We start from the raw sequence: 26635 nt of genomic DNA, 5'->3' as shown, positions 1-26635 counted from the left end.
GTTGTAGCCACAAGGATCCTTTGCCAATAACCTAGGAACTATTAAGAACGATTTCAAGATCCCCCTAAAAAATGAAATGAAAATGTAACCAACTATTTACCAGGATAGTTACAATCAGGGTATAACCCACCAAGGGTTTCCATGTAGTTTTAACCTAGTCCACCAACTATTCACGAGACATCTTCAAGTAACTAAGTTTACATACAAGAGCCCTCTTAGACAAAGATTCGACTCTATCAAGGTTAACATTCACACAAAGGGTTAACTCTTTCATAGCTGCCAAAGCCCTAATGTGTTTAATGACACACTTATTTTTTGATCTACCAACTTCAAAGGATGAAGAAACTGAGTCTCCTCCCACTCTTGCATCCTTCCCTGCAACCCAGCCATTTTGATGATGTCTGCTAGCATCTGTGATATCGATAATATCTGTTGACATCTCTGGACTGCAAGGGAATTCCGACAACTAATGTCTCACATTACACCAATCTCTGCGTGATGGCATTGTCAGAGAGAAATATTGGTGACTCATAAGAATTGTACCCGACCTATCATTATGTTTCATCTATTGCAAGAGACTACTAAGATTGCCCTACTACCAAATAGGTATCTTATGGCACAAAGAAAGGAAAAAAAATCCAATGAGTCGAATTCAAGAAAAATGGTCCTGAAAACCTAGAGCTTGAGGCTCAAAAACCCTAGAGCATGGTGTTCTGAAACCCTAGAGAGGCCATGAGAAAACCCTAGAACATGACTCTCAAACACCCTAGCGCATGAGATTCAGAAATCCTAGAGCATGGAGCTTAGAAACCCTAGAGCATGAAGCCAACCATGGTGTTTTTGCAAACCCTAAACCAAGGCACTCAGATACAGTTGGTGCTCCATGAGTCTCACTTTCTTACTGAAGAGGCCCGTAGACACCCTAAAGCATGAGATTAAAAAATCCTAAAGCATGGAGCTCAGGAATCCTGGAGCATCATACTTGTTTGTTTACAAAAAGGCTCTAAAACCCTAGAGCATGGTGCTTTGAAACCCTAGAGAGGCCATGAGAAAAGCCTAGAACATGGCTCTCATTTAGAAATCCTAGAGCATGAAGCTCATAAACCCTAGGGCATGAAGCCAACCATGGCGTTTTTGTAAACCCTAAACCCAAATCTCTCTCCTCTTCTTATTATAAGCTCTTCCTTCATTATAAGACTATTACATTACCACAACACCATCACTCTCATATTACCAATATATATTTATTTTTAAATTTATGAAATGTTAAAGAAAGATTAAATTCCTCACATAAGTAATCCTAAACCCATATTTCTCTTCTCTTCTTATTATAAGCTCCTCCTTTATTATAAGACTATTACTTATCACAACACCATCACTCTCATATTACCCAGATATATTTATTTTTGAATCTATGAAATGTTAAAGAGGGATTAAATTTATTACTGAGATATATTAATTTTTGAATTTATGAAATGTTAAAGAGAAATTAAATTCCTCACACATAAGTACAACATTTGATTTTTATTTTTTTTTTAAATTTTTATTTTGTGACTCACATATCCAACCATTGAAGTGTTGAGAGAATTGAACTTGCAACCTCTCCATAACAAAGATGCTTTAACTATGAGGACTCACCAATTGAACTAGTCTTCTATGCTTGAACCCTCCTCCTTGATTAAATAGTCAAAGTAAATATAACTTCCAATTAAATTAAATTTATATTTTTAAAAATGAAATGATGTTTTATAATAAAATATTATTTAAACCCAATTTTTTTAAGAATATATGAAGAAATTATTTAAGGATTTTTCTTCATTGTGATTTTTTGGAGTTTCCGACAGATTTCTCACTGGGATTATGGGAATTTTTTTGGTGATTGGAATGAAATTTTTTGGGTTAGATCTTGATTTGTGTTGTTTAAACTAGTTTTTTTATTTATTGCATATATGGATCTAACAAACTGATAAAGCCCTAGGTCACTTGTGATTTCAATGAATCCCGCTGAATTCTATACAAATTAGATCAAAAATTAAATTGGAAAACTTTTCAAAAAATCATATCTAAAAACAATTTATTTAATTAATTAATTTATTATTTTTTAAATATTTAAAAGACAAAATACGTTTAATTGTTATCTTTATTCCTTACCCTCCTTACCTTTGTTATTAGTCCAGTTCAATTATCCTTGAATCCATATAATCAAATTCTTTCAATTTCAATTATGCATTTACCTATTTATTTATTTATTTTTTTTCAACGCTGCCCAACTAAAGAGAGTCCTTGCCCCCAAAAAGCAGGGGCACCAACCCTAGCCCAATGAACCTAGTTTTTAATCTCGAAAACCAGAGAGTCCTTGCCCTAGGAAACCAGGGCACTAACCCTAGGCCAATTGGACATAGTTGTTAACCCTTCAAAATACCCTAAAGCCCCACCGCACAATAATTCCTTTTTGATATCCGCTATATATATATACACACACATTCGGTTCTTGTGATGTATATTTACATGGATGCCACGCATCGCTCCTCATCCTTCTACAGCGTTTCTTCCCATTATTCTTGGGCATTCTAACAGCGTAGTACTTCGAGGTGATAACGAAGAATACGAAGGAGATGGACCAGTGGAACTATCCGAGGCCTGCTCAACAGGCTGGGCACCAGGTTCTTATCCTTCACTTGCTTATTCATTTTATGAATAGAAGGGTATTAAGCGCTTCAGGGGTTTTGAAGGTTTTGTTCGTGTTAGTAGATAAAAGTCGGGGTTCGAGAGACTTGCTCTTGTGTTTAGTTTAGAGAATCCTTTGCATGCTTTTAGAAGTCTGACCCATTCATTTATCGTCGAAAAATATCTGATAATCGGAGGTTTTAAGGGTTTGGGTACTCTATTAGGGTTTTGGTGTTATTGGGTATCTTGAGATTCTGAGGGCTCTTGCTCTCCAGGTTATTGGAATTTGTTTCTAGGGTTGTGGCTTCGTCGCTCGTCGAGTGAGGCTCGAGTGTCCTACAGTTTGCTTTCGATCTTTGTGGGTTTTGTGGGTTGTCAACTTGATGCCTTCTGGATGGTTACTAGAAAGCTCAAGCGGTATATTCCTGGATTTCAAGGTTACCAAAAAGTCCAAGTGGCATATCCCTCGATTTTAGGCATTACTGAAAAACCTATTCCTCATGGTGGAGTGCTTCATTGCATGCCAATGTAACTATCTATCTATTTCATAAAACTCCATATCAAAAGCTTTTTGACATTTGTTTACTAAATGTGAGCAGTTGCAGTTTTGATATGAACTTTCTCATCGAACATGTATAGAAGCTATCACGGTAATAGCTTCGGAATGACTGTTTGTATTTGTGACGTATGCTGGTGCAGTAAGGCCTGCCCATTTGTCAAAGGCATATCGCACTCGCACCTCCTCCCATTTCCTTTTTGTTCATCCAATGGAATTGAATTACGTTCACTACCCCACTGGCAGCAGTTATATTGAACGTGTTTATATATACCTTCCACACGTTTATTTTTGCAATATAACGTTATCTTATTGATTTCAAGATAATTACCCCGTGTCTTTACCTGTCTAGTTTAATTTCTTTTTCATTGAGACGAATCCAATGAGTTTGCTTGCATCTTGCAATCTGTTTTATCATGGCATTTCATTTATATTTCCATGGCACGGCCTCTCATTTTTATATTGCAGTAGACTTTCCATTATATGTTAAGGTAGCCACTCCTGAATATCAGGGTGACAATTATTATATTTTTGATCCATGGAGATAATACCGTAGTTTATATTTATATATGCAAAATTTGTAGGCATGATAAGCTAGCTATTTGGAAATTGTTTTCGTGATAATATGCTATTGCCAAAAATTCTCAGGGATACTCTTCAGCATATTCAGGACAACAATCAGCGACAACCTCTGCAGGAAATGCAACATATGGTCAACAGGCATATGGACAAGCTTATGGGCAGCAGGTAGGACTGTGTTTGAGCTTGTTTAAGCATCTTTGAATTGGTAATATTTTGGGGATTGATGACAAGACTTCATGGCCTCCAGCTCACATTGACATACCAACATGAGGGTGCCTGCTATAATTACCACTTTCAATCCTTGAATGATTTGCAAACTCTTGCCTGTGTTTATTAATTGTTGCAACTAATAATGGTTGAACTCATTTTCAATATATGTTGTCAGGGTGCAGCTGCATATGCTGGAAACGCATCAGTTAGCTCTGGTGGAGGATCACAACACTCTTCATTGCAACACCAATCCCAGCGTGCCCCTTTGACACGAGCTGGTCAGCAAGCAGATCCCAGTGCATACATGAGTACTTCTGTAGGGGCATCAGCTGGTGGTGGAGGTAGTGGAGCGTCAGCAGGGGCACTTCAATACGGTGGACAATATGGTTCTATTTATGGATCTTCAACTCAGAGTGGTGCTCAACAGGTAATTATTCCCGTCAATGAGTACTTTACTCTCTAGTAAATTTGAATATGCATATGATTTTAAAACAAAGACATTATTTGAAGTCTCTGGAATATTTTAAATGAATATTTCAAATATTCAAATAGATTTAAAACACTCATCCACTTTGGTTCCACAATGTGTCATTACTCTCTTTTTGGTTGCATTTTTATAGACTGATCTGGAATAAAATTTGCCTTTTGATTGCTCATGTTGTAGAATTGTCTATGTTTGGGTGTTTATGGACCTGAACTTTGCTGGTGAGTATTTTCGTTGTCTGCATTGTTCCAATTTTATAACAATATTGACCAGTTAAACGGTTCTCTCTTGTCAGGGATATGGTGCTAGCAGTGCTCGAGCTGGAGCTGGTGGATCATTTGGTGGGGGTGCATCAGGAGTTAATGCCTCTGCAGCCCATGGACTAGAGTCTACAAAGTATATATCTACTGGGTCAGGCACAGGTTTTGGGGGTGTTAAGGCGAATGATTATGGCTCCTTATCACCACGTGGGTATGCTACGAAGGCTTCCGAGTATGCATCTTCAGATAGGAGTGCTTACCTTGGTAGAGACATCCAGAATGATCAGGTATTTGATGTTTAAACTTCTCCTTGTCATTTTACAGATTTATGAAGTTGTCTCGTGTACCTGTTTACGTTGCCATTTTAGCTTTTTTGTTATACATGAAGTGTTAAACTTGTGCCATTTACTGTAAATTTACAGACTTTATTGCTTCGTCAACAACATGCACTGCAAGCTCAGCAACTGCAATCTGTTGCTGCTTTGAGACAAGGCACTACTGCTACAGCTCTGGATGGAGGTGGAAGGTAACTTCTTGTCCTTTGCTCTTTACAGTATTTTCAGGTATTGCTTTGTCACTTGTAGGATCTAATCTTGTTCTGAAGTATTTATGGCATCTTTCTGGAAGACAAGATACGCTTGATTTTCTTCATTTTCTGGAAATATTTAGCAATATAATAGATAACCCACTTGTATTTTTTGTTTTTGAAATATTTGGCAATATAATAGATATCACACTCCTTCATCTTTTTATTCTTGTTGTGTTGTTTGCAGGGCTGCAGATTATCTCCCTGGAAGGGGCAGTGCGATGAACCCTCCTCAGGAATATGGTGCACCTATGAGGGATCTATTGGGAAGCTCTTATGGTTCTAGGCTCGATGCAGATGTTGGCTTGTTAGCACCTCGTGGCGCGGGTCCTATTGGTGGGGCAAGAGGGCTTGATGATCTGATGTATTCCAAGGGGGAGCTTCGTGCAGGATATGGTGTCAGCTTGCCACCTGGACGAGACTATAGCTCTGGCAAAGGCCCTGTTGCTGGTGCTTCTTGGGATGCAGGCTATGGTGGCAGTGTTGGAAGTCGGATAGATCGCCAAAGTATTGGATCTAGTCGTTTTGATGATCATCATGATGAGAGAACGTTGCTTCGACATGAGTATGAACGAAGAGAGGAGGATTTGCGAATAGAACGTGAAAGGGAGAGGGAACGTGAACGTGAACGTGAATTAGATCGACGAGAACGTGAGCGAGAGCGAGAACGAGAGAAGGAAAGGGAACGTGATCGTCAACGTGAGCGTGAACTTCGGAGACGAGATCGTACTCCTATTAAACCTCCTCCTAGGGTTCGTAAAGAACCTTCATCTTCCAGAAGAGATGACAGAGTTGTTAGGAGAGTTTCTCCACGTCGTGAACCTTTGCACAGGTCAATTTAACTTGTTTTTATTGGTGATGATGCTGCTGCTGCTTATGTGACTTCACATTTTGATATTTACCTATGTAATGACTTTGTAGGCTCGTAACCCCACCTAAACAAAGGGATAAAGAAAGAATGCGAGAGTACAGCCTCCAGGTAAATCCAAGATCTGATTATAATGTTATGTCTTAATGTTCATGGGTGAGATGTATTTTTTTCACATGCTGGCCTGCATTAAAATTCAAGATTCAAGTGATGAACCCTCGATAGACGTACAAGTATATTAGTGGTGAATCATTTTATGCAGAGATGCCATGCACTGTTTGATTAATGCTACATAGTTGCTGCCCTTATTTTTGTCTCATCTTGTCCATGATTTTTTGTTTGTTTCAGAAGAATTCTGAGAGTGAGCCTTTCAGTCTTGTTGAAGTTGAAAGGGATTTCCTATCTGTTAGCAAACGCTATTCAAGACTCTATATATCTCCAGAGTTTTCCAAGGTGATTTGTCTGTTAGATAATTTGATGTATTTAGATAGCTGATGTCATCTGGGAAAATTACTCTTCATTTTATTTTGAGTACCTCCATTGATATGTTAAAATCTCTGGCATATTTGCAGCTTGTTGTGCACTGGTTAAAGGAAAAATTTGATATTTCATTAAAAACGCCTGTCAGGTATTTTATTTTTACCTTTATGTTTTTTAAGATATTAGACTTGTGTAGTAAATGTTGTTTAATTGCAAGTAATTTAGATATATTAATTAATATGTCTGGGACATGTTGCTGCCATGCTGGTTTAATGTTGATAGGATATTGACCTAAATTCTTGTGGATCTGCGAGAACCCAAGTGGCCTAGGGAATTGCTTTTTTTTGTTTGTCTGCTTTACTTTGCTGAGTTAATAATGAAGATTCTAGGTTTTTTAGAGCCTAACTAAATGGTTTTTAAAACTTGCACATCGCAAAATTGTGAAAACTGATTGAATAACTGTTATAAACTCTTGATCTGAAATGGGATGCCACAGCTTTGAGCATGATGCTGTAGTAGAGGATGAGAGCGTTCCAAAGGAGTCTTCATCAAAGTCGTCTGACAAAGCAGCAGGAGGCATCATGCAAGTGGAGAACGAAGGCACGATTTGGAATTCGAAGGTAATCTGCTGAGATGAGGCGGCTTTTCGGTGTTGCATCAACCAACGTCTTCGGAGCTTCTATGATAATCTTGGGCGATAGGAAATGTATTTTTAGAATTTTAGGTGGAGTTGCTTGCATGGTTTTCCTCTGCAGAGGTTTGAGGGCCCTTCTTCAGTTTATGATTATCGAATTACGGCTGCATCATCTACTCTCTTAGAAGCATTACACAGTATTCATATACACCATGTCTACATAATGATAAAATCTTGGTGTTTCGCTGATGCTGTGGTGGGCGCGGTCATTTGGCAAGAGCGTGTGAAGAGAATGATCCAGACTTTGTTTTGCTTCAATCTCTGTTAGCAAGATAGGCTCGAGCGTTAGAGTGCTATATAGGATATTGTCTTCTGTGTGATTTTATCTACTTGTTTTAGTGTTAATCTAACGAATGTAGAGTGCAAGGAAATCACACCATGCTCTCAGTGAACTTGTGGTGTCAATTATACTGGCTGATTTACGTTGTACTACTTGCATGTGATGTTTTGCAGGTCATTCTAATGAGTGGAATGAGTGAAAATGCGATAGAAGACTTAGTTTCTAATAAAAATGATATTAAAGATCTACACATGCATTATATTCTAAGATTTGCTGTTCTTCGTAAAGAGCACACATTTTTAGCAGCTGGAGGGGCATGGGATAAAATTCTAGATGGTGGTGACCCAGCCACTGATCAATCTGCTCTAATTCGTACGGCTGTAAGGTGAGTGGTAGATTTGTCTCTTGTTTGATGTGACTTTTTAACAGCTGTAGCAGACTTTATACAATGAGTTTATGTTGTTTCAGATGCTTTAAGGAAGCCACACAACTTGATCTATCAAGCTGCCAACGCTGGAATCGGTTTATTGAGGTATTAGGAATGACTGTTTTTAATATTTATCATATGCCCTTTTTACTCAGGTCTTCTATTCTCAGGAAAATGTTTGGTATATCTCTTCTGTTGATGACACTCCCATCCATCAAGTCATGGTGATTGGCAATGTTGTCACAGACAATTTTTTTGGACTAGCTTTCTGGTTTTTATTGTTTCCATGGTTTTCTCCCTCTTCATACTTATATATTTTTCATAAATATGCACACCATTCTTTTGGGTATTTTTAGCTTCTGTTATGGCTTCTTTCGTGTTTGTTGGCATGCTCTTGCCCAATGTACGTTAAGTGTCTTTTGGAGTTCTGAATTGATTCTCTCAGTTTGTGTTACTGGTGAATTTTCTGTCTAGATGTAACAGGCGAGGCTGTAATAGAGATGCGTGTAGAGTGATGTAGTTGTATTTTGAGCATATTTTGAAAATGTTTGACATGGACTGCCATTGTATTAATGCAGGTGCACTATAACAGAGTAGATAAAGACGGCCTTCCAAGCCACAGAGAAATCACTGTTATTTTTCTTCCAGATTTATCTACATGCCTTCCTTCTTTGGAGAGTTGGAAGGGCCAGTATTTAGAGCATGAAAAGGCTAGAATTGAGAGAGAGTGTGAAGCTGCTGCTAAAAAGGAGAAGGTTTGCATTTCATTCTTTTTTAAATAATGTTGCTTGGTTCTACCGTCAAATGATCAAAACAGTCGTGTAAATTGTTAAAACTTTTCCCTTTTGTTTGCAGAAAGAAAAGGCTAGTGATAAGAAGGATGCCACTAAGGGTAAGCTAATTTGCAGATAAAGTTTCTGTTCTTTTGGATTTGCTTAATTTTAGGTTGTGTTAATATTTTTTAATGTTGGAAACTCAAATATTTAAGTTTATTCCAGGGAACTCAAACGCCTCTAAAGAAGAAAAAGAGAGTAACTCGGCTAAGAAAGGAAAGGAAGACAAGAAAGATAGCGATAAAAAATCCAAGGATGAGAAAAAGGACAATACTGAAAACAAGGAAGTAGAAAAGAAAGATGAAAGTAAGGAAAAGGAAGTAAAAAAAGTAGAGAAAAAGAAGGATGAAAAGAAGGCGACTGAGGAAAAGAAACCAGAAAATAAGAAAGATGAGAAGAAGGTGACTGAGGAAAAAAATGCAGAGAAGAAGAAAGATGAGAAGGACATTGAGGAAAAGAAATCAGAGAAGAAGAAAGTTGAGAAGGGCGTGGAGGAAAAGAAAGTGGAGAAGAAGAAAGATGAGAAAAACACAGAAGATAAGAAAACAGAGAAGAAGAAAGATGAGAAAAACTCTGAAGATAAGAAAGCAGAGAAGAAGAAAGATGAGAAAAACTCTGAAGATAAGAAAGCAGAGAAGAAGAAAGATGAGAAAAATTCTGAAGATAAGAAAGCAGAGAAGAAGAAGGATGAGAAAAACTCTGAAGATAGCAAAGTAGAGAAGAAGAAAGATGCGAAGGACACTGAGAAAAAGAAAGATAAAAAGGAGACTGAAGAAACGGTGGATAAAAAGAAAGATAAAAAGGAGACTGAAGAAACAGTGGATAAAAAGAAAGAGGAAAATAAAAGCGAGAAAAAGAAAGAAAAGGAAAAGGAGGAAAAGAAAGATGGGAAGAAGGAAGAAAAGAAATCTGAGAAGGTGGGTAAGCATGATGAAGCCAAGAAGGAGGATGACAGAAGGGCAGAGAGCAAAGATAAGGATTCTAAGGATGTTGCTGAGATTAAAGGGAAATCTTCTAAAGGAAAAAGAGACGAGAAAAAGCTTGATCAAGTACCACCACATCCAGGATTTTTTCTTACTACAAAATGCAGCAAGGACTCTAAGGTAAGTGCAAGTAAACTGTTTGTATTCTATGTTGCTTATAGAATACTTTGACTAACCAATTATGAACTGACAGTTGCAATCAGATCATTAAGCAATGTAGATTTGTGGGGGAATGGCTGCATTGGATCGTTAAAGTTATATATATGTAAATTTACCTTGCTGTTATAAGCATCATGTCATTGATTTTTCAGGTTCGTTCAATGGCATTATCTCTTGATGGGCTTCTAGATTACCATAAAAAGGACTCTGAAGAAGCAACATTTGAGGTGTGTTGCATTCAATTTTTAGAATTTTGTTCCTAGGTATTTTGTGTATTTTCAATTGTAGCAAATGAAATACAGTTCCATGTATGTTTTTTTGCTACAAGGAATTATGTTTACTTGACTGCTTATCAAAATAATATTTTATTCAATGCAGCTCTCTCTGTTTGCTGAGGCTTTTCAAGAAATGCTCCAACATCAAATGGGAAGCCAGATACTGGCATCTCTAGAGGTGAGATTTTAATGTTTTAGAAAGAAGTTTGAATATATGATACTTGAATGCTGTTATGTTTTAAACCTGATATAAACTAAATTATCTATTGACTGTACCAATCTCAACCAATGTTCTACATGAAGGAATTGCGGGAATTAGCAGTTAAGAAAAAACAAGAAAGTCGAAAGAGGTCACGCGAGGATAAAAAAGAGAAAGAAGAGGGTGAAGGACAATCAACACAAAAACGATCAAAGGTTTCAGATAAGAAAACATCCAATGGGAACACCGAAGGTGACAATGTTAATCCCAAACGTGCAAATGAGAAGGATGAGGATGTGAAGGGTGAGAAGATTATTGAGAAAGAAGAGAAAGGCGAAAAGGGCAAGAAAGGTGAGAAGGATGAGAGTATTGAGGAGAAGATTGACACAAAGGATGAGAAAATGGATGAAAAGGTTGAGGAGGATGAGAAGGGTGAGCAGTCAGAGGAAGAGCAGGAGGCAGAAGAAGAGGAGCCTGAGGAAGAGGAAGAGCCTGAGGAAGAGCCAGAGGAGGAGCCGGAGGAGGAGGAGGAAGAGGAGGCAGAGGAGCTTGCAGATGAAGAAGAGGAGCCAGAGGAAGAAGAGGAAGCAGAAGCCATGGAGACAGAAGCAGGTGAACCTTTACCAAATGGGGAGGGATCACCAGCACATCAAGATGTGCAGGGAAACAAAAAGAATTCAAGCGAGAAGGATGAAAAGGACGGAAAAGATGCTGACGTTGAGATGAAAGATGCTGCAGTTCCAAATGAATCGCCTCAGAAGGTATCGTATTTATTGAATTTCATTTAAATTGATTCTGAGAAGGCATGAGGTTACTTTGCAATAATTTTTGTTTTATCAAAGCTTTAGTTTAATCCACTGCTTGAGCACGTTAAATTTTAATATAATGCAGGAAAAAAGTAAAGAGCAGGAGTTGGACAAGGATGTCAAGCCAGATACTGGCGTTAAGAAAACAATAATTGATAAGGAACTGCTGCTGGTTGGTTGCATCCCTCCATTTTCCCTATATGCATTTTTGATGTATTTAATCACTTGTATATAAGCTTGTCCATAACTTTAATCTTTGCATTGATTTTCAGGCATATCGATATTTTGATCGTACCAGCGCTGGTTACATCAAGGTAAGATTGGAAGATCCCTTTGTTTTAAAATTATTTAGTTTTCCTTTCTATAGTATTATTGATGTTTTTTGTTTCCACAGTTGGATGCTTTGCGGAAAGTTTTACATAGTTTGGGGAAATTCCATTCAGACAAAAATCTCAGGGTATGTTAATACGTATGTGCTATTTAATTATTAATTGTGTTATTCAAACTACCCGGCTGCTTCAATGCATTAAGCTTCTGTGTGCTTGCGGATTTCAGGAGCTTGTGTTATGTGCATTATTTGAGAGTAACAAATCACCACGTGATGGAAAGATCATTTATACAAATTTAGTGAAGAAAGTGGAGTGGGAACATTGAAATGTTGTTGCCAAATTTTGGCTGATGTTATCTCTAGCTAAGAGAAAGAATTCCACCTCGAAGTGCCATGTCACCTGAATTGGAGCAAGTGTTGAAGTGCCTGTTGCCCGGAGGTTACAAATTTCTTTCTTGTGTATTGGCTGGCCTCTCTGTTCAGAGGCTATTTTTAGCTCAAGTATCAGTTCAAAGTGTAGATTTTTCAGTAAATTGGAACTTGGTTTTTGCTGGAATACCTTTTCATGTCGGGAATTTACTGATTGACGTTTTTCAATACCCAATATTTTCATTATGAAGTGAGCTTTCATGTTTACAGAGGTCTTACTGTTGTGTTAATCATGTTTAAGAAACATCTATTTTTGGTTCAAGAAACCAGGTTAGGTAGCAGAAGCGTCTTAATGGCATTGATTTTTACAGACTGGAAATATCCAGTCGAAAATGAGCACGAGTTTATTAGTAAATAATTTGACAAAATTGCGTTATTTCAGTCTCTTGGTGTACTGATTATTCGATGTGTTAAATCAAATTCGATGATATAATATTATCTTCTCTTGATAGTAATGTCACACAATGATAGCTAAGTTCTGCTAACCCTTCTTTTACATATGTCTGAATATAATTTAAGGATGGAGATTTTGCTTGAATTTTTTTTAGAGAATTGTATGGATTGAGGTCTGATTTGAACTTGTAACCCTGATTTCCATATGAAATCAGTAACATGACGTAAAAGATTGTCCAATTTTAACATGATAAGAACTGCACAACCATATCAGCGAGGTTATTAATGCCATTACTGCACTTATTAGCCCGATAATTTGTCCATTTGAAATTATTAAATTGTTGTGATTGTTCCAATTTATGGATTATCGCATAATCTGAAATTTATATAATCAAATTATTTTTGCATTTTTAACCCTCATTTTTAAAAGTTATGAGGTTGACCTGTGAGGATATTGACTTTTTCATAAAGTAAATAAGGGGAAACCTATCCTACAATGGTATAGCATTTAATTCAATGGGTTAAACAGTCTTCATTGTTTGATGTATTTTAAATGTTGGTTGCATTGACGGTTGAACTTGCTAGTAAAAATGTACATTTACTCCTTTTATTAAGTATGCTAAGTTTGTTAGGTTGTTTTTTAATCTTATTTTTAATCTCAGAGGGTGATCTGGTTCTCAGGGGTGAGATTTGGATAAGGAGTATCTCAATATAAACAATGGATTTGATTTTTGATTTTGATGTTATGATGCTATTTGTTGTAATATGATTTTATTATTTTTTTAAGTTTTTAGATATGTATTTTTTTTTGGATAAGGTGGATGTCAATATAGACCATGATTTGATGTTATGTTGTTATTTGTTGTAATATGATTTTATGAATTTTTTTTTAGATTTTAGATATGTTTTTTTGGGTGGACATTTAGATAATAAGGAGATATAAACAATGATTTGATTTGATTTTGATGTTATGTAGTTATTTGTTGTAATATGATTTTTTTAGACTTAGAAGACATTTAGAGAATTTTTTTGTGATTTATTTTGATTTGGTTTTATCTCGTGTCATTTTGTTAGAGTTGTCATTTCAATTTGACATCTTATATATTATTTTTATTTCTATATTTCTATATTTTGTTGGATTTTATTTATATATTTTATTTAATAATGTTTTTGTTTAATGTACTTTTTAGAAATTAAATAATTGAAATAACATGGATTTATGTTTTTTTTGTAAGTAAAGGTAGTGCCATTTTTTTCTATTTATGTGTTGGCCACCTTAATTTGCTATAAGCGTTTTAAAAACAAAACTTGACAAGTCTTTCCATATTAGCTATATGCACTATACAACTGAAAATACTTATTAAACTACTAGTTCGCATGTAACTGTAAAAGGAGAAAATCAAAACAGCTCCCGCAGATCCTCTAGAAGCTCATTCCTTCCTGATTCCTGTGTGCTGGTCCATATCCATGGGAATATTCATCTGATCTACCTGGCTTGGGCCATTTCCAGCCATCCTGGATAGTATTTGAGACATCTCCTCAAGCTTGTTATTCTGATTAATCATGATGACTTGGAAATTCTTCATTTCCTTCTGCAAGTTTGGCACCCCATTAGCAATCTCTGCCATTTCCTTTGCAACTTGTTCAAGAGCTTTTGCCAGCAGATGTTTCAGGACCCAGTAGATGTGCAAAGACTGTCTGTACAGGGTCAGCCTTCCCCTTGTGTTGCCAGGATCAGTAACCATTTCTGCCCATTCTTCTGTCTCTGAACCTGACTGCTCCTCCAAAATGCTGGATTCCATATTTTGGATGATGCGTCGAATATCTTCATTCGTGCCTTCCTGATAGGCACGAGCTGCCTCCTGAACCGCTGTCAGAGTTGATCTTCTTCCTCTGCGCTGATTGTCAGTTGCTTCTACTGACCTGCCATCCTGGTTCCCCGGCCTGGACGCGCCATCCCTTGTTTTGCCTTTACCTGTATACATTCAACAAACACAGGTGTTAGCTTATTGAGATTCTCATCATTGTCTTCGCTTGCTGGATTGCCTTTGGTTATTCCTCTAATCTTGCTGCAATCCCCTTTGCTTCTTCTAATCTGGCATTGCTCTCCCTTCTTTGGATACAAAAGCTCAATTATGCCCTCTGTCATGTGGACCATATGCTGAGCTATTGGCATAATTTTTGGGTCTCCCTTACCAAGCTTCATCTCCTCTCCTGCCTGAGGATACTTTTCTCGGTCTTTCTCATACTTTCTCCCGCTGTGTTCGCTGCTACAGTGGCCCTTTTTATAACATTCCCCACCTGGTGCACTTCCTTATATTCCCCGTAAATTACAGAGGGGCGAAAATCATATTTTTCATCATCTCGGGCTTCGCGTTGTCTAAGCCTATCCATTTTGTCTATTGAGTTATATAGTAAGAGGGTAGGGTTCATAGAATTCACATACCCGACGATGCAGGTCTCCTTGTTGTTGTCTATTGGCTGTAGCTTGTTCAGCTTCTCCTTCGCCCCATTCGGAATGAACTTACCTCTACCTACCACTATCTTCATATAAGCTCTTCATTACCTTATGCGCTCTACCACTTCCGCCGCCACTCTTGCTACTCATTTGCATTCCACCACCTCCACTCCGGATCCTTGGAGCTTGAGTTGTCCCATTCATCATTGATTCTGTTGGAAGCGCTGCCTCTGCCTTGGAGTCACATCTGGCTGCCCTGCGCTCCCTTGGATATGATTACCTCTGTCATTCCTACCTACCTTGCTCCTCATCCCGATCGGGGGATAACATGGATTTATGTTGATTCTTAATAATACTAGTAATATTTATATAAATTTCGCATTAATCATCATTTAAATTTCACATTATTAATCATTATTTAAAAATAAAGTATAATATAAAATTGAAAGTATAATTGATTCTGATTTTTTTACTTTATTTTTTATTACTAAATTGAGCCGATATTATGCTCTTTAATTTTTTTTGGATCTATTATTTCACTGAACATCTCATCTATCACATCACTACAACATTTCTTCTATTGCATCACTGCAACATCTACATATTGCCTTATTTAAACAAAATGATATTTTCATAACTTTTTTGTTGCTGTCTAAAATTCTATTTGTTTTTTTGGTTGTTATTGTGGTCTAAACTTCTACTTGAATAAGTTTATTCACAACATTGGTCTTAGAACCTTTCTCATGCAACCTTTTGAATAACTTTATTCACAACATTGGTCTTAGAACCTTCCTCATGCAACCTTTTATTGTGTTCCACTTCTTTGTACTTTATCAAACTATTCAAAATATTAGTGGTAAATTAATCTATACTTGAGGTATAATTTGTTCAAATTTTATTGTATATGTTGCATACATGTTATAATTACGTTCATGAAGGATTTGTCCCAAGGGTGTTCAGATAAATTTATTATTTCCTTAGGTAGCAAGATGGTAGCTAATTGTGTTTTTACAACAACATCAAGTCTTGATTGGGCAGTTTGTACTGACTATATTTCAACTTCTGCTTCATAATAGGATCATACAACCATCAATTTGCAGCGCATGGGCTGCATACTTGTGAGTAGCTATGAAATAGAGAACCAGAATTTCCATTATTTTGTAGGCAAATTTGATGCTGGACTATGCTATTAGAAATCAGTGAATAGCTATGAAGTAGAGAATCAGAATTTCCATTATTTTCTAAGCAAATTTAACGCCAGATTATACTATTAGAAATCAGTTACAAACGTACAAAAATACAGTGTCCCACGAACCACAAATTATAAGTATACCATCATGCATATGTAACACAATTTTGTAGTAGCAAATTGAAAACACAATTCATAATCCCAATTGGGCATGAAAATTGCCCAACTTTTTTTTTAAAATTTGTACACAATGGCCCTCAATGTTTTTAAATGCGTATAGCCTTCAAGTTTTTGAAATTTATGTCCAATCACAAGAGATCAGTTTCTATTTCTCATAATCAATGCATTTCTTGAATTTAATTGGTGCCCATATGTTATCATTAGTCTTTATGTGTTGAAATTCACGCCCAAATACTATAATTTGGGCGTGAATTTCAAATAAGATGTCAATATATGTCATTTACCAGGCAGAGGCCAGCTCAGCAAACAAAAATTTTAGTGTGCACCTATACACACACACATCATAAGTTCATTTCCTCTCTTCACTTCTAAAACGAGCACAATTGCTCTCTAACTTTTGGGACAGGTCCGACAACTGTTCTGGGCATTTTCTGAGGTTGGCTTGAACCACACTCCTATGTTCAATCTGTAACAGAAAAAGTAACCTTTATACCAGGCTGAGATCTTCATATTTCTGTAGCTGTTGAGCTAAACCCCTATAGCCCAGTGCCACATGTGAAACTATCCGAATCGTTTTGCTTTAAGGATTACATCAGATCTGTACTCTCTTAAGCTTGGCAGCCTCACTAAATGTTTTAACAGCACCACCCAGAGCTACAGCAGGCTCAACCATATCAAGGTTGCTGAATTTCAACACCAGGTCACAACGTATTCAGTTTACCATCCTCAACCAGATTGACTTTTCATTGAGTAACCCATGTAACCTTGGAGCAGATTGCTAAAAATCTTACAGAATTGCAAGTTCCCTGCACATTGACAATTACAAATCTTCTCTGTAGCAGTGCTGCCAGCTATATCCTTCTCACAACATACCTTAGTCAACGTCAAATCTTCATTCATGGCCCTAAAGAAAAATAAAAATTTGCTGCCGTACCCCTTTCAAGTAATGGGGTAACAGGCCCAATGCAAGAGTTTGTGTGTTTTACTGTAGGATTCACCCAATTTCTGTTCTTTCGTCTAATGGTTTACGGATGATTTTCCATTATAAAAGTTGAGTAATTAGTACTTTTATTTTTAGTGATGAATAGAATCGCTTTTTGTTATTTGAAACTCACAACACTTAAAGCTGTAAATATCTCTTCACTCATGTAGACTACTTATGCTTTTGATTGTGTGACATATTTATTCTATAAATGTGTCATAATACAATGATAATCATGGTATTTATGGTGTGCAACTCATTTAGTTTCAGAAGGGGAATAAGATGCATCTACAATATTTTTGGTTCATATGCAGGAAAAGGATGATAATGATGCCTTGTCATATTGGCTTTCAAATACTTCAACATTGATTTTCTTACTTCAACGCAACTTAAAACCAAGTGGGGTTTCTACAACACCTCAACGTCGTTACCCTGGATCAGTCACTCTTATTGGGAGGATGACACAAGTAAGCAAGCAAACGTGACAGAATGGGATATCTTTAACTCCTTTTAGTTATTACATTTTCAATGAGCTCGAGGTACTCAATTTAAAGCAAGTGTAGAAATGTGTATTTGAGTTTACATAACTCCTTTCATGCAATTTGATTTATCAAGTTTTGATAACAACTGTACTATCCACATGAATGTAGATCTGTAACTTATTTTCACTTGAGAATTTCTATGCTAGTATGCACTGAGTTGTTCATTGTTTTGCTGAAGTAAATTTTATTAGGCATCAGGCATGTTTTACCACAATGGTTTATATTAAGATGTTCACCTGTTTTTGACGCTGAACAGCTACTTAAAATTTTTCATCAGAGTCATTTCTGACACCTCTATATGCGTGTTGTGCATAATCATTGGAAGTTCAAAGCATGCTATATCCTATTATTTTATTTTCAACAAGCAGTACTGAAACAGGATATAAAACCCAACTCCGTTAAGGCTGTAAGGAAGTATTTGTTGTTAGCTTTACATGTTTTTAGATGGTGTTCTGTTTTAGTGTAGCTGTACACAGCAGATTCTAATTGAGCAGGACAACATAGTCAGCCGTCAGTGTGGTCTTGTTTACAGTGTAGGATGGAAGCTCTGTGCATGAGGGCACAGCAGAAGAAGCCTCTTGGAGGCGGACATCAGTTAAGTGTCAGTGGTAGACAGCATTTGGCAGTTTTCTAACAGTGGAAGAAGTACTTAAAATGCACCATACATGCATGTTTTTGCTTTTGACTTGCTTTATTTAGAGGCAGTATTCATCTTTAACAAACACTATAGTTTAGTAGGCATTGAAGGGCTGTAGCATATGCATGCATCATGCTTCATGCGCTATCCTTAGACAGATTTAGGATGTTTTGTTCACATCATTCTAGTCCAGCTCCATATGTGTGCAGCACACTGCATACACTATCCTTGGGCAGATTTAGGAGGTTTGTTATATATATAATTTTTCTAATATATATATTTATTTATTTTAAATTGCAACATTAATAAATAATAAGTTTAATAATAATGTTTGCCTCATTGGTTCTTTATAGATTGCTATAACCTTCGAATCCTTAACCCTTTATCAAATTAATGCGGCAAGTACTGATATACCAATGGTGGTTAGTAGTGGTTGTAGAGATTTATTATCTTTTATCAAATCGGACAAGACAGTGATCTAATGCCCTGTTTAATTTTGACGATGAGACGTTTTGGACAGTCATGTCCTCTATCTGCCCTCACGTCCTCTCTTATAGGGTTGCAAAGGCAGAAATTCGGCATAGATCTGCAATCGACAAGTTAAAGCCCACTGGCACAGAATACAATTAGGGTTTGTACAACGACTTGTTCACATATTGACCCAACAGCTCGACTATGTCATGTATGGCGGATTTCAATGTGGATTGCAACAACGATAAAGGATTGTAATGGCATACAAACATGGATTGCAATTAATCTGTGCCAATGTGCATGTTGGATGAGGTATTTGATCGCTCAGAAATGGTTGATGTGACCTTTAAATTCATGATTCTCACTCTGATTTATTTTTGTGTGCGCACAGGTCTGTCTGAGATGAGGGTGGTTGTGGTTGGTACGGTTTCCGCAGGTGGCAGTGCCTAGTGATGGTCGCTGTGTGTGGTCTGCCTCTAGCTGCGGCTACAGTGTGAGGGTTCAGTGAAGGATGATGGATGCAGAGGTGCGGCCGTTGAGTGCTAACTTCCTTATGAATATAATATATATAAAAATAATATAAATATAAATAATAATAATAATATTCATAATAATGATTAATTAAATAATGATTACTTATTTTTTAAGTGATCACTTAAAAAATAAGTAATGTTACTATATTGCTTTGACAAGTTTGTCTATTTTGATGACATCCTTGTCATTTCTAAGTCATGGAAGACTTCTCCAACATTTGAACAAGTTTTAAAGTTTCTTAAATAAAATAAACCATATACCATATGCAAATGTTTTGAAGGGAATTTTTAGATAAACTTCAATCTCTTACCTTGGATTCATCATTGATGCATTTGGAATCTCTCTCAAAGTTGGAGAACTTTACAAGTGGCTTTCTCCATCCAATCTAATAGAGTTAAGGAGTTTTTTTGGACTTACCAACTTGATAGGTTAAGGCCTTCACTGTGTTGGCAATGGAAAAGGTCTAACAAGATTGAAGAAATATCTTAATATTCTTAATATATATATACCTTTGAAGAAATATCTTAATATTCTACATGAGGAATATATATATTTTGGTCCTTTAGGGACTCTTAGACAACAAGGTTTGAATCATTGCAAGGATATACTCATTATGATCCCAAACATGTCACATGCAAGAATTGAATACAAGTAAAGAGGATAACACTGTTTGCTCAACTGCCCAACCACTTGAACTACGTCTAAGTGATGTTACAACTATATATATATATATATATATATATATATATATAAGTTCAACATATCACTTATGAAAATAAAACTTAAATGAGGAGATTAATAAGGAATATATATATGCCCACGGGGCTTTGGATTGACGGTGAATGGGTGCATTGCTAAGGCACTCCTTGCGATAGGTCACTGGTTCAAATCCCTCGTGGGTACTTAGGTTAGTCTTAACTTAGAAAAAAAAAGGAATATATATATATATATATATATATATATATATATATATATATTTTGGTCCTTTAGGAACTCTTAGACAACAAGGTTTGAGTCATTGCAAGGATATATATATATATATATATATTTTGGTCCTTTAGGAACTCTTAGACAACAAGGTTTGAGTCATTGCAAGGATATACTCATTATGATCTCAAACATGTCACATGCAAGAATTGAATATAAGTAAAGAGGATAACATCGTTTGCTCAACTGCCCAACCCCCTGAACTACGTCTAAGTGATGTTACAACTATATATATAAGTTCAACATATCACTTATGAAAATAAAACTTAAATGAGGAGATTAACATTTGAAAAAAAAATCCATTATATATAAAAAACTATAATTCTATCTTATTTTCAAATCATTTAAACATAAAATTTAGATACATTATAAATCTCAAATTAAAATAGAAATATATTAATTTATTAAAATACTATATGATTCGGAAAATAATATATAAATCCATAATATGATACTTGTTTATTAAATGGCATAACACATCATGGAAGCACTCTGAAGCAAACGGTGGAGGGTTTTTGAATGGAACGGCTGTGATGGAGAACGACTGAACGGAATGGCTGAAGGGTACGAGGTACTGTAGCCGTCAGTCACCTGACTTGCAACTAACCCCGTCAGCACCTCGGAACCCGCCCTCCTCCTTTTTACCGCCTCACTTTTACGGACCCAGGGTTTTACCTTATTTCGTTTATGCTGCTGAGGGTTACACTCACAGGTCGCTCTTTGTTCTACGTTCTCTTGGAGGTTATTCCCTGTTACCCTCACCTAGCACTGGACCCTGCTCCCCGGGGTTTTCGCTTCTACAATCACTATTTCCTTTACTGTCGGTGCCAGTTTCCCGTCGGCCGGCTTGTTCGAGGCATTTAACTCTTTTCCTAGTGCCATTGTTGGCATGGACATTGATGCTGTTGATTATTCGGAGGATCTGCTGGAGGAAGGCTCTATCTGGCAGTCCACGTATGTCGCCTCTGAAGGGAGCGCAACACAGGGGCAGACTTCCTATCAAAGGAGGCAACACACAAGTAGGAAGAGGACTGGTTAATTCAAGAAGAAATTGATGGAATTTTCCATCAGTATTACCACAAACCTTTTATAGATCTTCATATGCCACAGGGGATATAAGCACACTGTTTATAATTTTTGTCTCTCTAGTTTTTTGTATGTAGTTTTAATTTGAACATATAGTCCTGCAAAATTCTCTTTCCAAAGAGACGGTTTACTCTTTCGAAGGCTTATAGCTATAACTGTTAAGCGACAGTCCATTTTTGAGATTTTCAAATGTACTCCTTGCGTGGAGATCAAGATTTCTTGTTTGTGTTAAACAGATGGTGAGGCCAACTAGCCTCAATATGCATATGCTACAACATCTACATAATGTAACTTCTTATCATTAATAGAAATTACGACTTCTTCCAAGGGAAAAAAAAGGATGCTTGTTTATTAAATTGTAACGGATTAAATCAATTAACATGTAATATATAATTGCATGCTATGCTATGACATAGGTTATAACATTTATTTTAATATTTATTTATTAAAATAATGTTTAACATTATATTAATTTTTTTGAAAAATATCCAATATTATTTATTTATTAAAATATTCATAAAATATATATATATATTCTTTTCTTTAAATGAAAGTATGCATAAACGTTGAAAATAAGTGCACATACATATGTACATCTATAATATGTTCCAATACACATCCTCTCCATATTAAAACGTATGTGTTACACACTAGCCCTCCAAAATAATGATAGTGTATGTTTTCATGCAATGGTTCTCATTAGAGTCACTTGTAATCATCCCTCAAACAATTATCCCATCTACCTTGCTTCTCGTATTTCAACTCAATCTCACCACCTTATCATGACCCTCTCCCAAAACCATACATTATTAGTATGCACATCAATGTAGGTCTTGGTTTTCTAGGAGTCAATGTTAATGTAAGGAAAACCTTAGGTTGTGATTCCAAACCATATACATTGATTTTGAACTACAAGCTACAATGTTCAAATCCTCACAATGCTAAAGGAAGCATCTTCAGATCAAGAAGAAAATGCACCCAAAGGTAACGAGGTTTTGGTTGGTGCCATGACTATGCAAAAGGTTGTGGATTAAAAGACATAGCTCTTAAGTAGTACAAAATCCAAATTACCACATGTTTGTGGCCTCTCAGGGGGTCAAAATATGTTTTGTAGTTTATGGTAATCATATGTATAATTCTATATGTCAGTTTCCAAACTTCCATTAGATCTTCACCACTACTATCAATGGTAAAATCCCAAGATCAACTTTTCAATCTCTACCTCTATACTTCCATGTGTAGCATATAGATTTGTTTTCAAGGGAAAATGTAAAAATCATTACATCATCCAAATTTTTTACACTACATGAAGTGTCCATAATCCATTGGTCATTTGGTGCTAAGTCTTTTGTTGGTGGCATGACATCATTGAGATTTTTGCTACCTAAAAGGTAATCAAAATTGACATTCCAATTCATCCTTGATGAGTAATAGACATCGACTCCTATGAGACACTAGTTATGCATTCTGTCTAATCTAGATTGGATCATTGTGTTATTTGGCACCCATCTTGATGCTTTTAGAGTGGAAAAATTGGAGGAATAAACTCATAGGGCCATTTTTATCAGTAGGCCCTAATTTGGTGAATTGGGGTTTTAAAACTTTCAGAAGTAGTTTAAGGAATTTATTGAATTTTTTTGGGGTCCAAAAATGTTTTCTTGGGCACGACCCCTTGTTTCTACTCGACACTTAGATACCTTTTCAATGACACAAGAAAGACCTCAAACAAAGAATGTATGCAAATGTTATGGCACCTGGAAGTTCACCTTCCTGTTTTGACCACCATGATTTGAGAGGATGCCATATTGGATCCATTATTCATAGGAAAATGGCTATCCATGTGACCACAATGAAGAAGACTCAAGAAGACTCAAGTTTAACTCATATTTGGAGTTGAATGGTGTTGGACGTGGAATTCCCCCAAGGCATGTTTTGGGGCTTAAAGCCCAAGTTTTGACCAAGTCCTTTGTAAAGACTCTGCGATTTGTGGGCGCGGAGCGCGAAGTCATAATAGAGTCACAGGGTTGTCCGCCCTTGTTTTTGTAATGTAATGTCGGCTTGAAAGATCCACCCATGGTCCGCAGACCATGGGATTGTATAAATAGAGCGAGGCTCTAAGTGTAGAAAAAGAGAAATCAATGAATAGAATAGAAGCATGATGAGTTTAAGAGCTTGAGTTGAAGTGTAAAGTGTGTCTTTGGGTCGTAGAGTAGGAGAAGGCTCTGCAGCTGAGTGCGCAGAGGCCTAGTAGTTCACAGCTGAGTGCGTGAATCTCTGCAGCTGAGTGCGCAAGGCAGGTTGAGGTTGTAGTCGTGGGAAGAATTAATAAAGAGAAGTTTTATCATATTTCTGTGTATCTTTTCCTGTTTTATGTACTATTGGGTATAATTTACAAGTGTATTGTTTATTTGCTGCGCGAACTTATATGTATGTGTTGTATAAATAAATATAACATAAGGCATCCATTTACGCGAAAATAACTAACTGGGGTAAGAAGATAAGTAAGGTCATGGGTGTGATTAAAGGAAATAGTGCAGAACGCTGCTCCAGTAGTACGGAAGCCCCACAACCCCTAGTTAGGGTTGCACGAAGGCGAATCTATCAAGGCGCGAAGGCCAAGGAAGTGCGCGAAGCAACTTGCACCCAGGGACTAGCAGTTGGACCAAATCAACCCCTCAGACATCTCAAGGGTGCGGAAATCTGGTTCCAGCACCCCCCCATACTGCTTCGGGTGAGACCTCAGTCCGCGCTCTGCAGACTGTTGCCAAAAAGGCCAGTAGTACAGGGATTTGTTTGGCTAATTAACTTTGAACCTAGGTAAAGCCCCAACAAGCCAACAAATGGTTCCATTGTCGGGACCGAGATCTGCATAGAGATGTCTGATGTCGTATCACTGGAATCCAACAAAGAAAGGAATTGAAGATTGGTTGGATAGGAAGATTCATGAGTTCGCAGTGCAAGAATCTGTGACTATAAAAAAAAGAGTGGTTAGATTGCTATTTATACACAGAGATCCACGAAATTTTCTTCACATCTTTCCCTACTGAGCTATATGAGTGGATTGTGAAGCTAGCAAACAACTAAGGAAGGTGCAAGCTCGACAGACCTATTGTGTGGACTCCAAAATTGGTGCGCAAATTGGAAGCATTGGAGGATAAGATCACGCACGCTGTTGATCACTGGCTCGATCGAATTATAGGAGGATTCATCACTAAGTTCGCAGTAGATACTTCAGTCAGCTATAGCGAGGCAGAGCGACGCTTCCTTAAAGGACTGTGAAGTAAGTACGTTAAGTCTTTGAACACTTGGATTAAGATGATACTATGTGAAAAGAGGGTTATGAAAATAAATTGATGTTTGGGGCTACGTGAAGTGGGAGAATCTACAGAAATGAAGGTAGTGCAGAACTAGAAACTAGCCCCTTGATTTTACCTCCACAAGGGGATGGGGAAGAGATCGCGAAGGTCTCACTAAGAAGTGCGATCAATTTGATAAGGCAGAGGATTCTGCGCATACCACCCCCACCCACATCGCCGCCAGTTTCACCATCTTCACCCCCATCTTCGCCCATACCACCTCCGCCACCATCGCGAGTCAATATGGAAAGCATGATAAAGTTGCCAGTGTTTAAGGGAGTAGGAAGTGAAGATCTGGACCAATTTTGGTTTGTGATAAACACTGTATGGGAAGCGCAGGGAGTCACAGATGACAATATAAAGAAGGCAATGTTGGTCAACGCTCTGCAGGATCGCGCACTCACCTAGTACATTAAGCATTCCAATGACAATTCGAACGCAAGGATCACAGATATCCAAACAGTGCTAAACAAAGAATTTAGCAGGCCAAAGTTAGAAGCATAGTCGATCATTGGGTTCAAGGAAATCGAAATGCTACCAGGCGAGACCCCTTGGGAGTTGGATCATAGACTAAAGTGCACAATTCGTGAAGCTAACATGACGTTGACAGACGGACAACACCACGAATGGTTTGTAGCATCGTTAACGCCGCATTTAAAGAACGCGCTGTCACAACAGAGGCTAACAACTCAGGCCGAGGCCTTGGAGATCGCGATGAGATTGCACGAGATCCTGATACAGGATCCCAACCCGGGAGTTCAGCAGGTTCACGCGCAGTTGAAAAACTTGTGACTTGAGATGCAGAGTCTGAAACAAGACAAGACAACTCACCCAAAAGTGCGCGACGAGGTATGGTGCGTAAAGTGCAAGGGTTAGGGACATGACAAGGACCACTGTCCGGTGTTTGTGATTTACCTCGTGGGAGGAGGACCAATTCCATTGAAACCAGAGGCATAAGCAAGACCTAGCGCAACGCCTGCGTTGTGGTGCACGATTTGTCAAATAGGAGGAAAGCATGCTACAGATAACTACCATTTATTGTAGAAGTACACGCAGAATTCACAACAATTGTTCTGTAATTTCTGTAGATCAGTAGGACATGATGAGCGCACTTGTAGAAGTTATGCGCTGATGATGGATCAAACTCCTACCTATATAGTTCAGGCCGAAACACGACCCCTTGAACAGAGCGCAGGGGTGGCGCGAGCCGGATTTTAGGGGTGCGGACGAGGCTGATGTGGAGGAGGACCTGGAAGAGGTCACAAACAACTGATATGTTACAATTGTGGAGGGCCAGGACATTATTCCCGCGATTGCACGATAAAGGAGCACTCTAACCTCCCCCGACTTAGAACCTGCAAATGATGAGGTTTGAGCCGCCCAAGGAAGACCCTAATTGAAGATTGTGCTCTGAAGTGGAATTATGACAGGGGATGACAAAGGCAAGCAACCTGAAGAGAGTACTTGGGTTCGCAAGGCTTCGACGAAAGAACTAGAGTTTGATTTGGAGCGCTCTAAGGAAACCTTTATGGAAGCCACTAAGAGCTTCACTGATGCCTCCACTTCAGGAAGCAAACACAGACCGGAGCCGGAAATGGACCCATCGATGCTCACGACGTTCCTAGAAGCATGCATGAAGCTGCTGCACGACAACAAGGCTGTAAAGGGGCTACAGGAACTCATAAATAGATGCGCTGGGATTGTGCCAGGATAA

At 37.5% G+C, this 26635-nt stretch overlaps 1 protein-coding gene across 1 annotated transcript; it reads left to right on the top strand.

Moving 5' to 3' along the window:
* Positions 1–2487: 2487 nt before the first annotated feature.
* EMB1579 (ATP/GTP-binding protein family) lies at positions 2488–12313 on the top strand. Its single transcript, XM_089460261.1, has 22 exons — positions 2488–2663; positions 3872–3970; positions 4191–4442; positions 4795–5046; positions 5182–5285; positions 5533–6177; positions 6267–6324; positions 6562–6666; positions 6786–6841; positions 7190–7313; positions 7841–8052; positions 8136–8199; positions 8673–8849; positions 8950–8986; positions 9093–10030; positions 10222–10296; positions 10448–10522; positions 10648–11304; positions 11435–11521; positions 11622–11663; positions 11744–11806; positions 11905–12313. The coding sequence occupies exons 1-22, from the start codon at positions 2616–2618 to the stop codon at positions 12001–12003; spliced, it is 4269 nt and encodes a 1422-aa protein (XP_089316387.1). The 5' UTR covers positions 2488–2615; the 3' UTR covers positions 12004–12313.
* The last annotated feature ends 14322 nt before the right edge of the window (positions 12314–26635 follow it).

The sequence above is a fragment of the Pinus tabuliformis genome, chromosome 7 (genome assembly GCF_031772625.1).
Source record: "Pinus tabuliformis cultivar Carrire ecotype Pingquan chromosome 7, CPIR1, whole genome shotgun sequence".
NCBI classification, from domain to species: domain Eukaryota; kingdom Viridiplantae; phylum Streptophyta; class Pinopsida; order Pinales; family Pinaceae; genus Pinus; species Pinus tabuliformis.
The sequence above is the reverse complement of the archived record's forward strand: the minus strand, read 5'-3'. Positions and strand labels throughout refer to the sequence as shown.

Excerpts from the sequence above, each read along its gene's own strand:
- EMB1579 (XM_089460261.1), top strand. The coding sequence starts at position 2,616 with ATGGACCAGTGGAACTATCCGAGGCCTGCTCAACAGGCTGGGCACCAG. Across the intron at positions 11,305-11,434 it reads CAAATGAATCGCCTCAGAAG|GAAAAAAGTAAAGAGCAGGA; the intron begins GTATCGTATTTA and ends AATATAATGCAG. Across the intron at positions 11,664-11,743 it reads CCAGCGCTGGTTACATCAAG|TTGGATGCTTTGCGGAAAGT; the intron begins GTAAGATTGGAA and ends TTGTTTCCACAG.